The sequence below is a fragment of the Peromyscus californicus genome, unplaced genomic scaffold (assembly GCF_007827085.1).
Source record: "Peromyscus californicus insignis strain IS unplaced genomic scaffold, ASM782708v3 Scaffold_15__1_contigs__length_86483966, whole genome shotgun sequence".
In the NCBI taxonomy this organism is placed as follows: domain Eukaryota; kingdom Metazoa; phylum Chordata; class Mammalia; order Rodentia; family Cricetidae; genus Peromyscus; species Peromyscus californicus.
In genome coordinates this window covers 5,371,927-5,390,018 of record NW_026294447.1, presented here as the reverse complement: position 1 = coordinate 5,390,018, position 18,092 = coordinate 5,371,927, and the positions used below count along the sequence as shown (strand labels likewise).

General features: G+C 42.6%; 1 protein-coding gene across 2 annotated transcripts in view; it reads left to right on the top strand.

Moving 5' to 3' along the window:
• The window catches only part of Ahr (aryl hydrocarbon receptor), a 55,908-nt gene extending 38,847 nt beyond the window's left edge, over positions 1 to 17,061 (top strand). For both annotated transcript variants that reach the window (XM_052738343.1, XM_052738342.1), the window contains one exon: positions 14,366 to 17,061. In XM_052738343.1, coding sequence (XP_052594303.1) covers positions 14,366 to 14,503 — 138 coding nt within the window. In that variant the 3' untranslated portion in view covers positions 14,504 to 17,061. The remainder of the gene's footprint in view (positions 1 to 14,365) is intronic.
• The last annotated feature ends 1,031 nt before the right edge of the window (positions 17,062 to 18,092 follow it).

Here is an 18,092-nt window from a genome sequence, read left to right as displayed (position 1 = left end):
CATGTGTGGAAACTCCCACGACTGATTCCTCAGACACTGGAAATGGCAGCAGAACCGTGCTGGCCGCTGGGTACTGATAAACAGATAACAGGAACACACAGTAGGACGACAGTCGTCAGCAGTAATTCACTGGGTACTGATAGACAACAGGAACACAGAGTAGGACGACAGTAGTCAGCAGTAATTCACTGGGTACTGATAGACAACAGGAACACACAGTAGGATGACAGTCAACAGTAACTCACTGGGTACTGATAGACAACAGGAACACATAGTAGGACGGCAGTCAGCAGTAACTCACTGGGTACTGATAGACAACAGGAACACATAGTAGGACGACAGTCAGCAGTAACTCACTGGGTACTGATAGACAACAGGAACACATAGTAGGACGACAGTCGTCAGCAGTAATTCACTGGGTACTGATAGACAACAGGAACACATAGTAGGACGGCAGTCGTCAGCAGTAATTCACTGGGTACTATTAACAGGAACACACAGTTGGATGACAGTCAGCAGTAATTCACTGGGTACTGATAGACAACAGGAACACATAGTAGGATGACAGTCAGCAGTAATTCACTGGGTACTGATAGACAACAGGAACACAGAGTAGGACGGCAGCAGTCAGCAGTAACTCACTGGGTACTGATAGACAACAGGAACACATAGTAGGACAACAGTAGTCAGCAGTAATTCACTGGGTACTGATAGACAACAGGAACACATAGTAGGACGGCAGAAGTCAGCAGTAATTCACTGGGTACTGATAGACAACAGGAACACATAGTAGGACGACAGTCAGCAGTAATTCACTGGGTACTGATAGACAACAGGAACACATAGTAGGACAACAGTCAACAGTAATTCACTGGGTACTGATAGACAACAGGAACACATAGTAGGACGACAGTAGTCAGCAGTAATTCACTGGGTACTGATAGACAACAGGAACACATAGTAGGACGGCAGCAGTCAGCAGTAATTCACTGGGTACTGATAGACAACAGGAACACATAGTAGGACGACAGTAGTCAGCAGTAATTCACTGGGTACTGATAGACAACAGGAACACACAGTAGGACGACAGTAGTCAGCAGTAATTCACTGGGTACTGATAGACAACAGGAACACATAGTAGGACGGCAGCAGTCAGCAGTAATTCACTGGGTACTGATAGACAACAGGAACACACAGTAGGATGACAGTCGTCAGCAGTAATTCACTGGGTACTGATAGACAACAGGAACACAGAGTAGGATGACAGTAGTCAGCAGTAATTCACTGGGTACTGATAGACAACAGGAACACATAGTAGGACGGCAGTCGTCAGCAGTAATTCACTGTGTACTGATAGACAACAGGAACACACAGTAGGATGACAGTCAACAGTAATTCACTGGGTACTGATAGACAACAGGAACACATAGTAGGACGACAGCAGTCAGCAGTAACTCACTGGGTACTGATAGACAACAGGAACACATAGTAGGACGACAGTCAGCAGTAACTCACTGGGTACTGATAGACAACAGGAACACATAGTAGGACGACAGTCGTCAGCAGTAATTCACTGGGTACTGATAGACAACAGGAACACATAGTAGGACGACAGTCAACAGTAATTCACTGGGTACTGATAGACAACAGGAACACACAGTTGGATGACAGTCAGCAGTAATTCACTGGGTACTGATAGACAACAGGAACACATAGTAGGATGACAGTCGTCAGCAGTAATTCACTGGGTACTGATAGACAACAGGAACACATGGTAGGATGACAGTAGTCAGCAGTAATTCACTGGGTACTGATAGACAACAGGAACACATAGTAGGATGACAGTCAGCAGTAATTCACTGGGTACTGATAGACAACAGGAACACATAGTAGGATGACAGTCGTCAGCAGTAACTCACTGGGTGCTGATAGACAACAGGAACACAGAGTAGGATGACAGTCAACAGTAATTCACTGGGTACTGATAGACAACAGGAACACATAGTAGGATGACAGTCAACAGTAATTCACTGGGTACTGATAGACAACAGGAACACACAGTAGGATGACAGTAGTCAGCAGTAATTCACTGGGTACTGATAGACAACAGGAACACATAGTAGGACGGCAGCAGTCAGCAGTAATTCACTGGGTACTGATAGACAACAGGAACACATAGTAGGACAACAGTAGTCAGCAGTAATTCACTGGGTACTGATAGACAACAGGAACACACAGTAGGACGACAGTAGTCAGCAGTAATTCACTGGGTACAGATAGACAACAGGAACACATAGTAGGACGGCAGCAGTCAGCAGTAATTCACTGGGTACTGATAGACAACAGGAACACACAGTAGGATGACAGTCAACAGTAATTCACTGGGTACTGATAGACAACAGGAACACAGAGTAGGATGACAGTCGTCAGCAGTAATTCACTGGGTACTGATAGACAACAGGAACACAGAGTAGGACGACAGTCAGCAGTAATTCACTGGGTACTGATAGACAACAGGAACACATAGTAGGACGACAGTAGTCAGCAGTAATTCACTGGGTACTGATAGACAACAGGAACACAGAGTAGGACGGCAGTCAACAGTAATTCACTGGGTACTGATAGACAACAGGAACACATAGTAGGACGACAGTCGTCAGCAGTAATTCACTGGGTACTGATAGACAACAGGAACACATAGTAGGATGACAGTCGTCAGCAGTAATTCACTGGGTACTGATAGACAACAGGAACACATAGTAGGATGACAGTCGTCAGCAGTAACTCACTGGGTACTGATAGACAACAGGAACACAGAGTAGGACGACAGTCAGCAGTAATTCACTGGGTACTGATAGACAACAGGAACACATAGTAGGACGACAGTCGTCAGCAGTAATTCACTGGGTACTGATAGACAACAGGAACACATAGTAGGATGACAGTCGTCAGCAGTAATTCACTGGGTACTGATAGACAACAGGAACACACAGTAGGATGACAGTCAACAATAATTCACTGGGTACTGATAGACAACAGGAACACATAGTAGGATGACAGCAGTCAGCAGTAATTCACTGGGTACTGATAGACAACAGGAACACACAGTAGGACGACAGTCAACAGTAATTCACTGGGTACTGATAGACAACAGGAACACAGAGTAGGATGACAGTAGTCAACAGTAATTCACTGGGTACTGATAGACAACAGGAACACACAGTAGGATGACAGTCGTCAGCAGTAATTCACTGGGTACTGATAGACAACAGGAACACACAGTAGGATGACAGTCGTCAGCAGTAATTCACTGGGTACTGATAGACAACAGGAACACATAGTAGGACAACAGTAGTCAGCAGTAATTCACTGGGTACTGATAGACAACAGGAACACACAGTAGGATGACAGTCGTCAGCAGTAATTCACTGGGTACTGATAGACAACAGGAACACATAGTAGGATGACAGTAGTCAGCAGTAATTCACTGGGTACTGATAGACAACAGGAACACAGAGTAGGACGACAGTCAGCAGTAATTCACTGGGTACTAATAGACAACAGGAACACATAGTAGGACGACAGTCGTCAGCAGTAATTCACTGGGTACTGATAGACAACAGGAACACAGAGTAGGACGGCAGTCAACAGTAATTCACTGGGTACTGATAGACAACAGGAACACACAGTAGGATGACAGTCAACAGTAATTCACTGGGTACTGATAGACAACAGGAACACACAGTAGGATGACAGTCAACAGTAATTCACTGGGTACTGATAGACAACAGGAACACATAGTAGGACGACAGTCAGCAGTAATTCACTGGGTACTGATAGACAACAGGAACACACAGTAGGACGGCAGTCGTCAGCAGTAATTCACTGGGTACTGATAGACAACAGGAACACAGAGTAGGATGACAGTAGTCAGCAGTAATTCACTGGGTACTGATAGACAACAGGAACACACAGTAGGACGACAGTCGTCAGCAGTAATTCACTGGGTACTGATAGACAACAGGAACACATAGTAGGATGACAGTAGTCAGCAGTAATTCACTGGGTACTGATAGACAACAGGAACACATAGTAGGATGACAGTCAGCAGTAATTCACTGGGTACTGATAGACAACAGGAACACACAGTAGGATGACAGTAGTCAGCAGTAATTCACTGGGTACTGATAGACAACAGGAACACAGAGTAGGATGACAGTCAGCAGTAATTCACTGGGTACTGATAGACAACAGGAACACAGAGTAGGATGACAGTCAACAGTAATTCACTGGGTACTGATAGACAACAGGAACACACAGTAGGATGACAGTAGTCAGCAGTAATTCACTGGGTACTGATAGACAACAGGAACACACAGTAGGATGACAGTCGTCAGCAGTAACTCACTGGGTACTGATAGACAACAGGAACACATAGTAGGACGACAGTCAGCAGTAATTCACTGGGTACTGATAGACAACAGGAACACATAGTAGGACGGCAGAAGTCAGCAGTAATTCACTGGGTACTGATAGACAACAGGAACACATAGTAGGACGACAGTCAGCAGTAATTCACTGGGTACTGATAGACAACAGGAACACATAGTAGGACAACAGTCAACAGTAATTCACTGGGTACTGATAGACAACAGGAACACACAGTAGGATGACAGTCAACAGTAATTCACTGGGTACTGATAGACAACAGGAACACATAGTAGGACGACAGTCAGCAGTAATTCACTGGGTACTGATAGACAACAGGAACACACAGTAGGACGGCAGTCGTCAGCAGTAATTCACTGGGTACTGATAGACAACAGGAACACAGAGTAGGATGACAGTAGTCAGCAGTAATTCACTGGGTACTGATAGACAACAGGAACACACAGTAGGACGACAGTCGTCAGCAGTAATTCACTGGGTACTGATAGACAACAGGAACACATAGTAGGATGACAGTAGTCAGCAGTAATTCACTGGGTACTGATAGACAACAGGAACACATAGTAGGATGACAGTCAGCAGTAATTCACTGGGTACTGATAGACAACAGGAACACACAGTAGGATGACAGTAGTCAGCAGTAATTCACTGGGTACTGATAGACAACAGGAACACAGAGTAGGATGACAGTCAGCAGTAATTCACTGGGTACTGATAGACAACAGGAACACACAGTAGGATGACAGTCAACAGTAATTCACTGGGTACTGATAGACAACAGGAACACACAGTAGGATGACAGTAGTCAGCAGTAATTCACTGGGTACTGATAGACAACAGGAACACACAGTAGGATGACAGTCGTCAGCAGTAACTCACTGGGTACTGATAGACAACAGGAACACATAGTAGGACGACAGTCAGCAGTAATTCACTGGGTACTGATAGACAACAGGAACACATAGTAGGACGGCAGAAGTCAGCAGTAATTCACTGGGTACTGATAGACAACAGGAACACATAGTAGGACGACAGTCAGCAGTAATTCACTGGGTACTGATAGACAACAGGAACACATAGTAGGACAACAGTCAACAGTAATTCACTGGGTACTGATAGACAACAGGAACACATAGTAGGACGACAGTAGTCAGCAGTAATTCACTGGGTACTGATAGACAACAGGAACACATAGTAGGACGGCAGCAGTCAGCAGTAATTCACTGGGTACTGATAGACAACAGGAACACATAGTAGGACGACAGTAGTCAGCAGTAATTCACTGGGTACTGATAGACAACAGGAACACACAGTAGGACGACAGTAGTCAGCAGTAATTCACTGGGTACTGATAGACAACAGGAACACATAGTAGGACGGCAGCAGTCAGCAGTAATTCACTGGGTACTGATAGACAACAGGAACACACAGTAGGATGACAGTCGTCAGCAGTAATTCACTGGGTACTGATAGACAACAGGAACACAGAGTAGGATGACAGTAGTCAGCAGTAATTCACTGGGTACTGATAGACAACAGGAACACATAGTAGGACGGCAGTCGTCAGCAGTAATTCACTGTGTACTGATAGACAACAGGAACACACAGTAGGATGACAGTCAACAGTAATTCACTGGGTACTGATAGACAACAGGAACACATAGTAGGACGACAGCAGTCAGCAGTAACTCACTGGGTACTGATAGACAACAGGAACACATAGTAGGACGACAGTCAGCAGTAACTCACTGGGTACTGATAGACAACAGGAACACATAGTAGGACGACAGTCGTCAGCAGTAATTCACTGGGTACTGATAGACAACAGGAACACATAGTAGGACGACAGTCAACAGTAATTCACTGGGTACTGATAGACAACAGGAACACACAGTTGGATGACAGTCAGCAGTAATTCACTGGGTACTGATAGACAACAGGAACACATAGTAGGATGACAGTCGTCAGCAGTAATTCACTGGGTACTGATAGACAACAGGAACACATAGTAGGACGACAGTCAACAGTAACTCACTGGGTACTGATAGACAACAGGAACACAGAGTAGGATGACAGTCAACAGTAATTCACTGGGTACTGATAGACAACAGGAACACATAGTAGGATGACAGTCAACAGTAATTCACTGGGTACTGATAGACAACAGGAACACACAGTAGGATGACAGTAGTCAGCAGTAATTCACTGGGTACTGATAGACAACAGGAACACACAGTAGGACGGCAGCAGTCAGCAGTAATTCACTGGGTACTGATAGACAACAGGAACACATAGTAGGACAACAGTAGTCAGCAGTAATTCACTGGGTACTGATAGACAACAGGAACACACAGTAGGACGACAGTAGTCAGCAGTAATTCACTGGGTACAGATAGACAACAGGAACACATAGTAGGACGGCAGCAGTCAGCAGTAATTCACTGGGTACTGATAGACAACAGGAACACACAGTAGGACAACAGTAGTCAACAGTAATTCACTGGGTACTGATAGACAACAGGAACACACAGTAGGACGACAGTAGTCAGCAGTAATTCACTGGGTACTGATAGACAACAGGAACACATAGTAGGACGGCAGCAGTCAGCAGTAACTCACTGGGTACTGATAGACAACAGGAACACACAGCAGGATGACAGTCGTCAGCAGTAATTCACTGGGTACTGATAGACAACAGGAACACATAGTAGGACGGCAGCAGTCAGCAGTAATTCACTGGGTACTGATAGACAACAGGAACACATAGTAGGACGGCAGTAGTCAGCAGTAATTCACTGGGTACTGATAGACAACAGGAACACATAGTAGGACGGCAGTCGTCAGCAGTAATTCACTGTGTACTGATAGACAACAGGAACACACAGTAGGATGACAGTCAGCAGTAATTCACTGGGTACTGATAGACAACAGGAACACAGAGTAGGACGACAGTCAGCAGTAATTCACTGGGTACTGATAGACAACAGGAACACACAGTAGGATGACAGTCAGCAGTAATTCACTGGGTACTGATAGACAACAGGAACACACAGTAGGACGACAGTCAACAGTAATTCACTGGGTACTGATAGACAACAGGAACACATAGTAGGACAACAGTCAACAGTAATTCACTGGGTACTGATAGACAACAGGAACACAGAGTAGGACGGCAGTCAACAGTAATTCACTGGGTACTGATAGACAACAGGAACACATAGTAGGACGACAGTCGTCAGCAGTAATTCACTGGGTACTGATAGACAACAGGAACACATAGTAGGATGACAGTCGTCAGCAGTAATTCACTGGGTACTGATAGACAACAGGAACACATAGTAGGATGACAGTCGTCAGCAGTAACTCACTGGGTACTGATAGACAACAGGAACACAGAGTAGGATGACAGTCAGCAGTAATTCACTGGGTACTGATAGACAACAGGAACACATAGTAGGACGACAGTCGTCAGCAGTAATTCACTGGGTACTGATAGACAACAGGAACACACAGTAGGATGACAGTAGTCAGCAGTAATTCACTGGGTACTGATAGACAACAGGAACACACAGTAGGATGACAGTCAACAGTAATTCACTGGGTACTGATAGACAACAGGAACACATAGTAGGATGACAGTCAGCAGTAATTCACTGGGTACTGATAGACAACAGGAACACAGAGTAAGATGACAGTCAACAGTAATTCACTGGGTACTGATAGACAACAGGAACACATAGTAGGATGACAGTCAACAGTAATTCACTGGGTACTGATAGACAACAGGAACACATAGTAGGACGACAGTCAGCAGTAATTCACTGGGTACTGATAGACAACAGGAACACATAGTAGGACGACAGTCAACAGTAACTCACTGGGTACTGATAGACAACAGGAACACAGAGTAGGATGACAGTCAACAGTAATTCACTGGGTACTGATAGACAACAGGAACACACAGTAGGACGACAGTCAACAGTAATTCACTGGGTACTGATAGACAACAGGAACACATAGTAGGATGACAGTCAACAGTAATTCACTGGGTACTGATAGACAACAGGAACACATAGTAGGATGACAGTCAACAGTAATTCACTGGGTACTGATAGACAACAGGAACACACAGTAGGATGACAGTAGTCAGCAGTAATTCACTGGGTACTGATAGACAACAGGAACACATAGTAGGACGGCAGCAGTCAGCAGTAATTCACTGGGTACTGATAGACAACAGGAACACATAGTAGGACAACAGTAGTCAGCAGTAATTCACTGGGTACTGATAGACAACAGGAACACACAGTAGGACGACAGTAGTCAGCAGTAATTCACTGGGTACAGATAGACAACAGGAACACATAGTAGGACGGCAGCAGTCAGCAGTAATTCACTGGGTACTGATAGACAACAGGAACACACAGTAGGATGACAGTCGTCAGCAGTAATTCACTGGGTACTGATAGACAACAGGAACACAGAGTAGGACAACAGTCAACAGTAATTCACTGGGTACTGATAGACAACAGGAACACATAGTAGGACGACAGTAGTCAGCAGTAATTCACTGGGTACTGATAGACAACAGGAACACATAGTAGGACGGCAGTCGTCAGCAGTAATTCACTGTGTACTGATAGACAACAGGAACACACAGTAGGATGACAGTCAGCAGTAATTCACTGGGTACTGATAGACAACAGGAACACAGAGTAGGACGACAGTCAGCAGTAATTCACTGGGTACTGATAGACAACAGGAACACACAGTAGGACGACAGTCAACAGTAATTCACTGGGTACTGATAGACAACAGGAACACATAGTAGGATGACAGTCAACAGTAATTCACTGGGTACTGATAGACAACAGGAACACAGAGTAGGACGGCAGTCAACAGTAATTCACTGGGTACTGATAGACAACAGGAACACATAGTAGGACGGCAGCAGTCAGCAGTAATTCACTGGGTACTGATAGACAACAGGAACACATAGTAGGACAACAGTAGTCAGCAGTAATTCACTGGGTACTGATAGACAACAGGAACACATAGTAGGACGGCAGCAGTCAGCAGTAATTCACTGGGTACTGATAGACAACAGGAACACATAGTAGGACGACAGTAGTCAACAGTAATTCACTGGGTACTGATAGACAACAGGAACACATAGTAGGACGACAGTCAGCAGTAATTCACTGGGTACTGATAGACAACAGGAACACATAGTAGGATGACAGTAGTCAGCAGTAATTCACTGGGTACTGATAGACAACAGGAACACATAGTAGGACGACAGTAGTCAGCAGTAACTCACTGGGTACTGATAGACAACAGGAACACATAGTAGGACGACAGTCAACAGTAATTCACTGGGTACTGATAGACAACAGGAACACATAGTAGGACGGCAGTCAACAGTAATTCACTGGGTACTGATAGACAACAGGAACACATAGTAGGACGACAGTCAGCAGTAATTCACTGGGTACTGATAGACAACAGGAACACATAGTAGGACAACAGTAGTCAGCAGTAATTCACTGGGTACTGATAGACAACAGGAACACATAGTAGGACGACAGTAGTCAGCAGTAACTCACTGGGTACTGATAGACAACAGGAACACATAGTAGGACGACAGTCAGCAGTAATTCACTGGGTACTGATAGACAACAGGAACACAGAGTAGGATGACAGTCGTCAGCAGTAACTCACTGGGTACTGATAGACAACAGGAACACATAGTAGGATGACAGTCAACAGTAATTCACTGGGTACTGATAGACAACAGGAACACATAGTAGGACGACAGTCAACAGTAATTCACTGGGTACTGATAGACAACAGGAACACAGAGTAAGATGACAGTCAACAGTAATTCACTGGGTACTGATAGACAACAGGAACACATAGTAGGACGACAGTCAACAGTAATTCACTGGGTACTGATAGACAACAGGAACACACAGTAGGATGACAGTCAGCAGTAATTCACTGGGTACTGATAGACAACAGGAACACACAGTAGGATGACAGTCGTCAGCAGTAACTCACTGGGTACTGATAGACAACAGGAACACATAGTAGGACGACAGTCAGCAGTAATTCACTGGGTACTGATAGACAACAGGAACACAGAGTAGGATGACAGTCGTCAGCAGTAATTCACTGGGTACTGATAGACAACAGGAACACACAGTAGGACGACAGTCAGCAGTAATTCACTGGGTACTGATAGACAACAGGAACACACAGTAGGATGACAGTCAACAATAATTCACTGGGTACTGATAGACAACAGGAACACACAGTAGGACGGCAGTCGTCAGCAGTAATTCACTGGGTACTGATAGACAACAGGAACACACAGTAGGACGACAGTCGTCAGCAGTAATTCACTGGGTACTGATAGACAACAGGAACACAGAGTAGGATGACAGTCGTCAGCAGTAACTCACTGGGTACTGATAGACAACAGGAACACACAGTAGGACAACAGTCAACAGTAATTCACTGGGTACTGATAGACAACAGGAACACAGAGTAGGATGACAGTCGTCAGCAGTAACTCACTGGGTACTGATAGACAACAGGAACACACAGTAGGACAACAGTCAACAGTAATTCACTGGGTACTGATAGACAACAGGAACACAGAGTAAGATGACAGTCAACAGTAATTCACTGGGTACTGATAGACAACAGGAACACACAGTAGGACGACAGTCAACAGTAATTCACTGGGTACTGATAGACAACAGGAACACATAGTAGGATGACAGTCAGCAGTAATTCACTGGGTACTGATAGACAACAGGAACACATAGTAGGACAACAGTCGTCAGCAGTAATTCACTGGGTACTGATAGACAACAGGAACACACAGTAGGATGACAGTCGTCAGCAGTAATTCACTGGGTACTGATAGACAACAGGAACACACAGTAGGACGACAGTCAACAGTAATTCACTGGGTACTGATAGACAACAGGAACACACAGTAGGATGACAGTCAGCAGTAATTCACTGGGTACTGATAGACAACAGGAACACAGAGTAGGATGACAGTCAACAGTAATTCACTGTACTAATACACAAATAACATGAACACATAGTAGGATGACAATAGTCAGCAGTAATTCCCTGTATGATTCAACATTACTAGAAAAAGGAAATGTTCCTAATGTAAGTGATAAATGAATGTACATATGAATCATTATGTGACGATTATAAAAACTAACATTTTGGACCTGGAGAAATAGCTCATCTATTTCTTGCTTGTTCTGCTGAAGGTCCTGTATTTTATTCCCAGCACCCACACGGGCAGCTCACAACTGTCGACAATTCAGTTCCCAGGGATCCAGTGACCTCTTCTGCCTCCTTGAACACTGCACACTTGTGTCACACATGTATACATGCAGGCAGAACACCCATACACATGAAATTTTATTTTTTAAAAGTTTCTTTTTTTGAAATTAAAATATAATTACATCCTTTCCTCCTTCCCATTCCTTCCTCCAACCTTTGCTGTCTATCCCCCTTGCTCTCTTTCAAATTGATGATCTCTTTAATTGTTGGCATGTACAGTTGTGTCTGTGTTCCAAAATATACAAATACAACCTGTACAGTCTGTACATTACTTGTAGGTATATAAAACCGTGACCAACAGTTCAAAAGGGTGCTTCTCATGCCTGGTGTTGGGGCTATAGAGTGAGTTCAAAGGCAACCTGGAAAACAGTGAGACAGAATAAAATTGCAAAAAGGTCCTGAGTATAGCTCCATGGTGGAGCACTGAACTAGCATGTATTAGCTGGATCTAGAAGGTTGGCAAGGCCCTTCACTGGATCTCCAGCACTACAAAATAAATGAGTTAATTGAAGCAGCTCAGGAATGATTTTATGACTTATCTTACTTTATTTTATTTCATCAACTATACACTATAATGTGAGGGTTCAATAGACTATGAGCTCTGTGGGGGCCCACAGAGGCTCCCTAGTAAGGAAATATAGAAGTAGATGAAGAAAAAGGATAGAGATGCAGGATAGCTTTGGGAGGACCCTGGGTCAATACCCAGCAATCTTGAGTTTATTTCTAATGAGCTTTCTATAAACTAGCAAGGGGAGAAGCAAAAGACCTCCCCTTTCAAGATCAAAACAAAATGTACAACCAAGTGTAGACCCTTCAAAACACCTGGTAACTACGCCTTTGGCCAAATCATCCATTGTGCAGCCTTGCTAGGTAAAGCAAGCTCAGACTTTCTGACCTTGAGTAAGGCCTTACTAGGGAGCCTCTGTGGGCCCCTACAGAACTCTTATATTTGTCCTTCCTTTTTTCCAGCAGTCCTGAAAATGAGTTTTGGTGTAAGAAGGCAAGTGTCTTAGTTATGGTTACTATTGCTCTGGTGACATGCCATGACCAATAGCAACTTGAGGAGAAAAGGGTTTATTTCACTCACAGTTTCATATAACAGTTCATCATCAAAAAACAGGGGCTGGAACTCAAGCAGGGCAGAAACCTGGAGACAGGAGCTCATGCAGATGTCATAGAGGAATGCTCCTTACTTTCTTGCTTTCCATAGCTTGCTCAGCCTGCTTTCTTATGGAACCCACACAAAGGGCTGGGCCCTCCCACATCAACCACTAATTAAGAAAATGCTCTACAGGCTTTTGCCTACAGCCAGATCTTATGGAGGCAATTTCTCAATTGAGGCTGTCTCCTCTCCAGTAATTTTAACTGAGTCAAGTTGACATAAAACTAGCCAGTACTGACCTTTGTCAACTTGACACACAAAACATCACTTTTCAGTCAACCTTTCCTTTCTCATTTATCCCCAAGATGGCACATTAATATTAATATAAAATAAATATAAAAGATATATAAGAGATAAATGTAAAAGATAAATGACTTTAAAAGTCCCATGATCTTTACAAATTTGAACACATTAAAAGTTTGATTTCTTTAAAATATCCAATATCTTTTAAAATCCAAAATCTCTTTTAAAAGTTCAAAGTCTTTAAGCTGCGGAGTCCTATAAATCAAAATACAATTAAATACCCTCTAACTTCAAGAGGAAAGAGCCAAGGCACAATTACAATAAAATCAAAGCAAAACCATACTCCAACTCTAAATAACTCACTGTCCAATGTCTGGGACCCACTCCCAGTCTTCTGGGCTCCTCCAAAGGGCATGTTCCGCCTCTGCAGCATAACAGTTGATCTTCTAGGATCCAGCGGCCCCACTGTAGCTGCTGCTGTTCTTGGTGGTCAACACATGGTACTGACATCTCCAAAATGCTGGGGTCTTCTGCTGCAACTCGGCTGCGCTTTCACCAATAGTCTGTCCTGGACTCTCTTCATGGTGCCAAGCCTCAAGTTCCCTCCATGACCACATTTAATTGTGGGCTTTCAACTGCCACTGAAGCTGCACTTTCACCAATGACCTCCTGGCCTCTCACAGCACCAAGCCTCAGCCACTCTCCATGACCCCTTCATGCCTTCAAAACCAGTACCACCTGGGTGACACTAACACTACCAGGTTCAGCTGTCAGCACAAGGTGCCACCTTGGCTGCCTCTGGAACACAGCTTCTCTGTGCTCTCAGAAAACAGCTGATTCTTCAGCCCCAGCTGGCCTACCATCCAATCTTTGGAGGCATTTTCTAAATTGAGAGGTTTCCTCCTTTCTGATGACTCTAGCTTGTGTCAAGTTGACATAAAACCAACCAACACAGCAAGCAAGCATTTTCCATTTGGTAACTCGCAGAAAAGTTAATTAAACATGTATTACAAATAAATTCATTAAATCATACCTATCATGTTATTGGAACAGCAAGAATCATGCAGATTATGATGAGCGTTCTTTTAAGGTGTTGTTTAGAGCTCTAACAAGTCACTCTGCTGTTTTTGTTTTCAGTTTCAGAATCGGGGAGTGTTAAATGAAACCTATTCGTCTGAATTAAACAGTGTTGGTCACACTCAGAATGCTGCTCATCTTCATCATCCAGCAGAAGCCAGGTCTTTTCCTGATATCACACCCAGTGGATTCCTGTAGCTTCAAGCCCAGGATGAAATTCATTCAGGAACTGTCAATGCTGGGCATCAGCACTCTTTTTCCAAACCAGATTTGAATCTTTGTGTTTAGAAAAAGAGTTTAAAAACATATTGTCAGTCACCTGTAGAATGGGAAGCTCCCTGGGAGCGTAGGGAGAGACCACATGCATTTACATGGCTTCCGTACCTCGGGGTGCACAGTGCTCACTGCGAAGAACTTTAGGACTCTGGAAATTTGAACTTCTCTGCTCAGTGACTTCAGCCAGAAAAACAGTGAAGTACTTTGAGCTTTGAACTTCAGGATTCTTGTTAGTATACCAAATACAGAGTTACAAGACTAATTGATTTCCTGTATTTTTAACTTGTTTTTGTCTCAGATGTTAAAATAAATGGTTTGGTGCTTTTATCAAAAGAAAAATCTCAATGTTTTCCTTCTGCACTGTTAATACAAGTGCCTCACATTTTTTTCTATCTACCTGTAACACAATAGGGTGTCTATTTTGTATAAATATTCTTTATCTTTTTTTGAATTAATATTCTTTCTGCACAATTATTACTGGAGTCTCCTAAATCCCATCATTTTTATTAATTCGGGCATGTTTTTACTGCACTACTTGTCCTCTTTCTTCAGATAAAGGGCAAAGATGACTGAGAGATAACTATTTATTATGTAATATACTTGCTCTGGACTTTAGATGTTCCTCTGTGCCTTACGTTGAAAATTTTGAAAATAACATGTTACCAAAATTATTTAATTATTACATAAATATTAAGACAGTAGCACTTATATTTTAACAGTGTTTTCAGAGAAGTGGCATTCTGAGAACGCCACTGTTTGCTTTCACTGACACCTCTATATTGATAACAGAATACCACCATGTAAAGTGCTCAAGGCAGCCGTGTTCACCAAGCTGCAGGGAAGGGAAGTGGAGTTTGTCTAGCTCTGTAGTTATTAAGCAAAGCACTCATTTCATTGTGTATAAATTGTCTTTAAAAGCTATGTTGGGTCTGCAATTCTTTTCATTATGTTGACCTTATAAATTTCACTTCTTAGACTAGTGGAAGCTATTAGTTTTTCTCATATTTGAGGAGTGTTAAGATTGAAGATGCCATGTTTGGTGCAAGGTATTTTAATGAATGAAATGAATGGTGCATTGCATAAATGTAACGAACAAAATAATCTGTAAAATATTTTCAGTTTTCATTGAAGACTAGTCCTTACCTCATATGCATATTTTTTTCAGTGTATCTTGTTAAGAAATCAAATAATGAGTTGAGGCTTTTGAACTGGTATTAAGATAAAGATAAATATAATTGGTTCACCTCCATACATTGTTTGTATAACCTTTGCTACCAATATGGCAAATTTGTCACTCTGCAAAATTTACTCTTCTAAAATGGCTTAAAGAAAAGAAAAATGCTAGGGTCTGTCATTGTTTTTGCCATTCACTTAGATATAATATATGAAGGACATGGACCTGTTTTTCATATATTGTAAAAAAAATCTGATGAGATCCCAAACTGAGATGGAGTATTAAAATACAGCAGTGGTTCTCAATCTGTAGGTCTTGACCTCTTTGGGGGGGTCACACAACCCTTTCACAGGAGGCACCAAAGATCATCAGAAAACACAGATATTTATATTATAATTCATAACAGTAGCAAAATTACAGTTACAAAGTAGCAATGAAAATAAATGCATTGTTGTGGGTCACCACTACCTGGGGAACTATATTAAAGGGTTGCAGCATTAGGAAGGTTGAGAAACACTGAAATACAGGCTCTTTTATTTTTCTTTTAGAAAATGAAGGTATGTAAACATGGCTTCAGGTAAAAGGATTTTTCAATTCCATGCATTTTCAGTCAAAATTCTGAATCTTTAGGATTAAGCATTGAGAAACGACTGTCTAAGACATTTCACAATTTGCTTCCAGCATGAGGTATCACTAAGGGTTTAGACCAGTGGTCTGGGTTTATGTTCCATTTTTATTAAAAGTTGTCATAGAAACCATTTTGTCAATCTCTGCTACATGTTAACAAGTGTTCAATTAAAAATAACTTTGGACATTATAAGTATGCTATCATTTAATTACGCACTTATAAAACTGAAAGTTTTAAAGGCAATATAGTGTGTTTTTATCTATATAAAATGACTAAAACATCTAAGAACAATAAAATCACATTAAATTGAATATGCATTTGTCTGTATTGCTAAATGCCAAACAAAAGGAGTTATTAAAGCACTACTGGACCGAGGGATTAACTTCTAGATGAAATCCACATCTAAGGCTGTGTGTGAGACTGGAGTTCTTCCCATCCAGCTGTTCTTACACACCTGAGTACTTACCAATATGCCATTGTGTTAACCTCTTCCAATTGTTACTCTGCACAAGCTAGCTTGTTTCAGTGTGAGTAGATCTTAGGTTTACAGAGCTGCCTGCTACCCTTCAGACTGTTATTGCTTACATATGCCATGCAGAGATTTTTGTTTATAATATCCTTAAATGTCAAAAAGAAAATGTAAACAATGATATATGATAATAAAATAACCAAGTATGAGTAATGTTTTCATGCAAATTCTTCTTTCTGTCTGTATAAAGAAAACAGTTCCTGTACCCTCACATGATTGCTAGGTGGAGGTAGTCTTTGTATGAAGGCCAACACCAAGTCTTTCATGTAAAAGTCTTTGAAGTTCTCTCTCAGTACTTCATCTGAGCAAATTCAAGCTTTAAAGTGATGTCCCTAACCACTAGTGTGTTTATGTTGGTGACCATACATGACAGCAGAGTTGTGCAGTGGACCGCACCCCCGAGGTTTGGATAGTACACTCGGTGATGTGATGTGTGCGCATCAAAACAGTCTGCATCACATCTCTTACTGTATATCACTGCATAATGATACATAACTATAATCTTTCTGACCTCTGCACTCAGTTCAATGGCTTCCAAGACTGCTGACCCAAGGGTGTTGGACACTCTGAGGAACTGGGTGGTAGTTGTAATTCCTGTCTTACATGTTGCAGATGACCTTGCTTCCAGTTTTACTGATAAAATCAGTAACCTCACCCAGTGTTTCCCTATACCTTTATCTCTTCAGCACTACCATCCCTAGCCTTTGCTCTCCTGTAATACATAGGAGGAGAGGTTCCTAGACCTAACTATTTCTTTTTATTCTTTGGAGTTAAAAATAGGCTTCAATGCTTTCTTCTTTAACTTCCCGACTTCTGTAGACCTCCCTGTGGACAGGTTACCATCAAATTTGAGAAAGCATGGTCCTCCTTACCCCTAATTTGTTTGCCTTGCTCGGAAGTTGCTTTTGTCTCCTCACATCCACAGTTCTCCCCTTCTGTGTTACTGGGTTGTCATGGTTCACATCAGTCCTTTGCACGTGCCTTCTAAGGGGATGATCACATCATACCTTCAGCGAACTCTTTCTTCCCCTGACTTCCAGGGCTTTAGTTTTCCTCCTCACACCCCCTTTTTATCCTCTCACGCTTTCTCAGCCCTCTCAGCTCTCCAGTCTCCACTCACTGTCTCTTCCCCAGCCACTCTTCCATCTTGATAGGTCTTGGTTCTGGTTTGGGTTCTGTA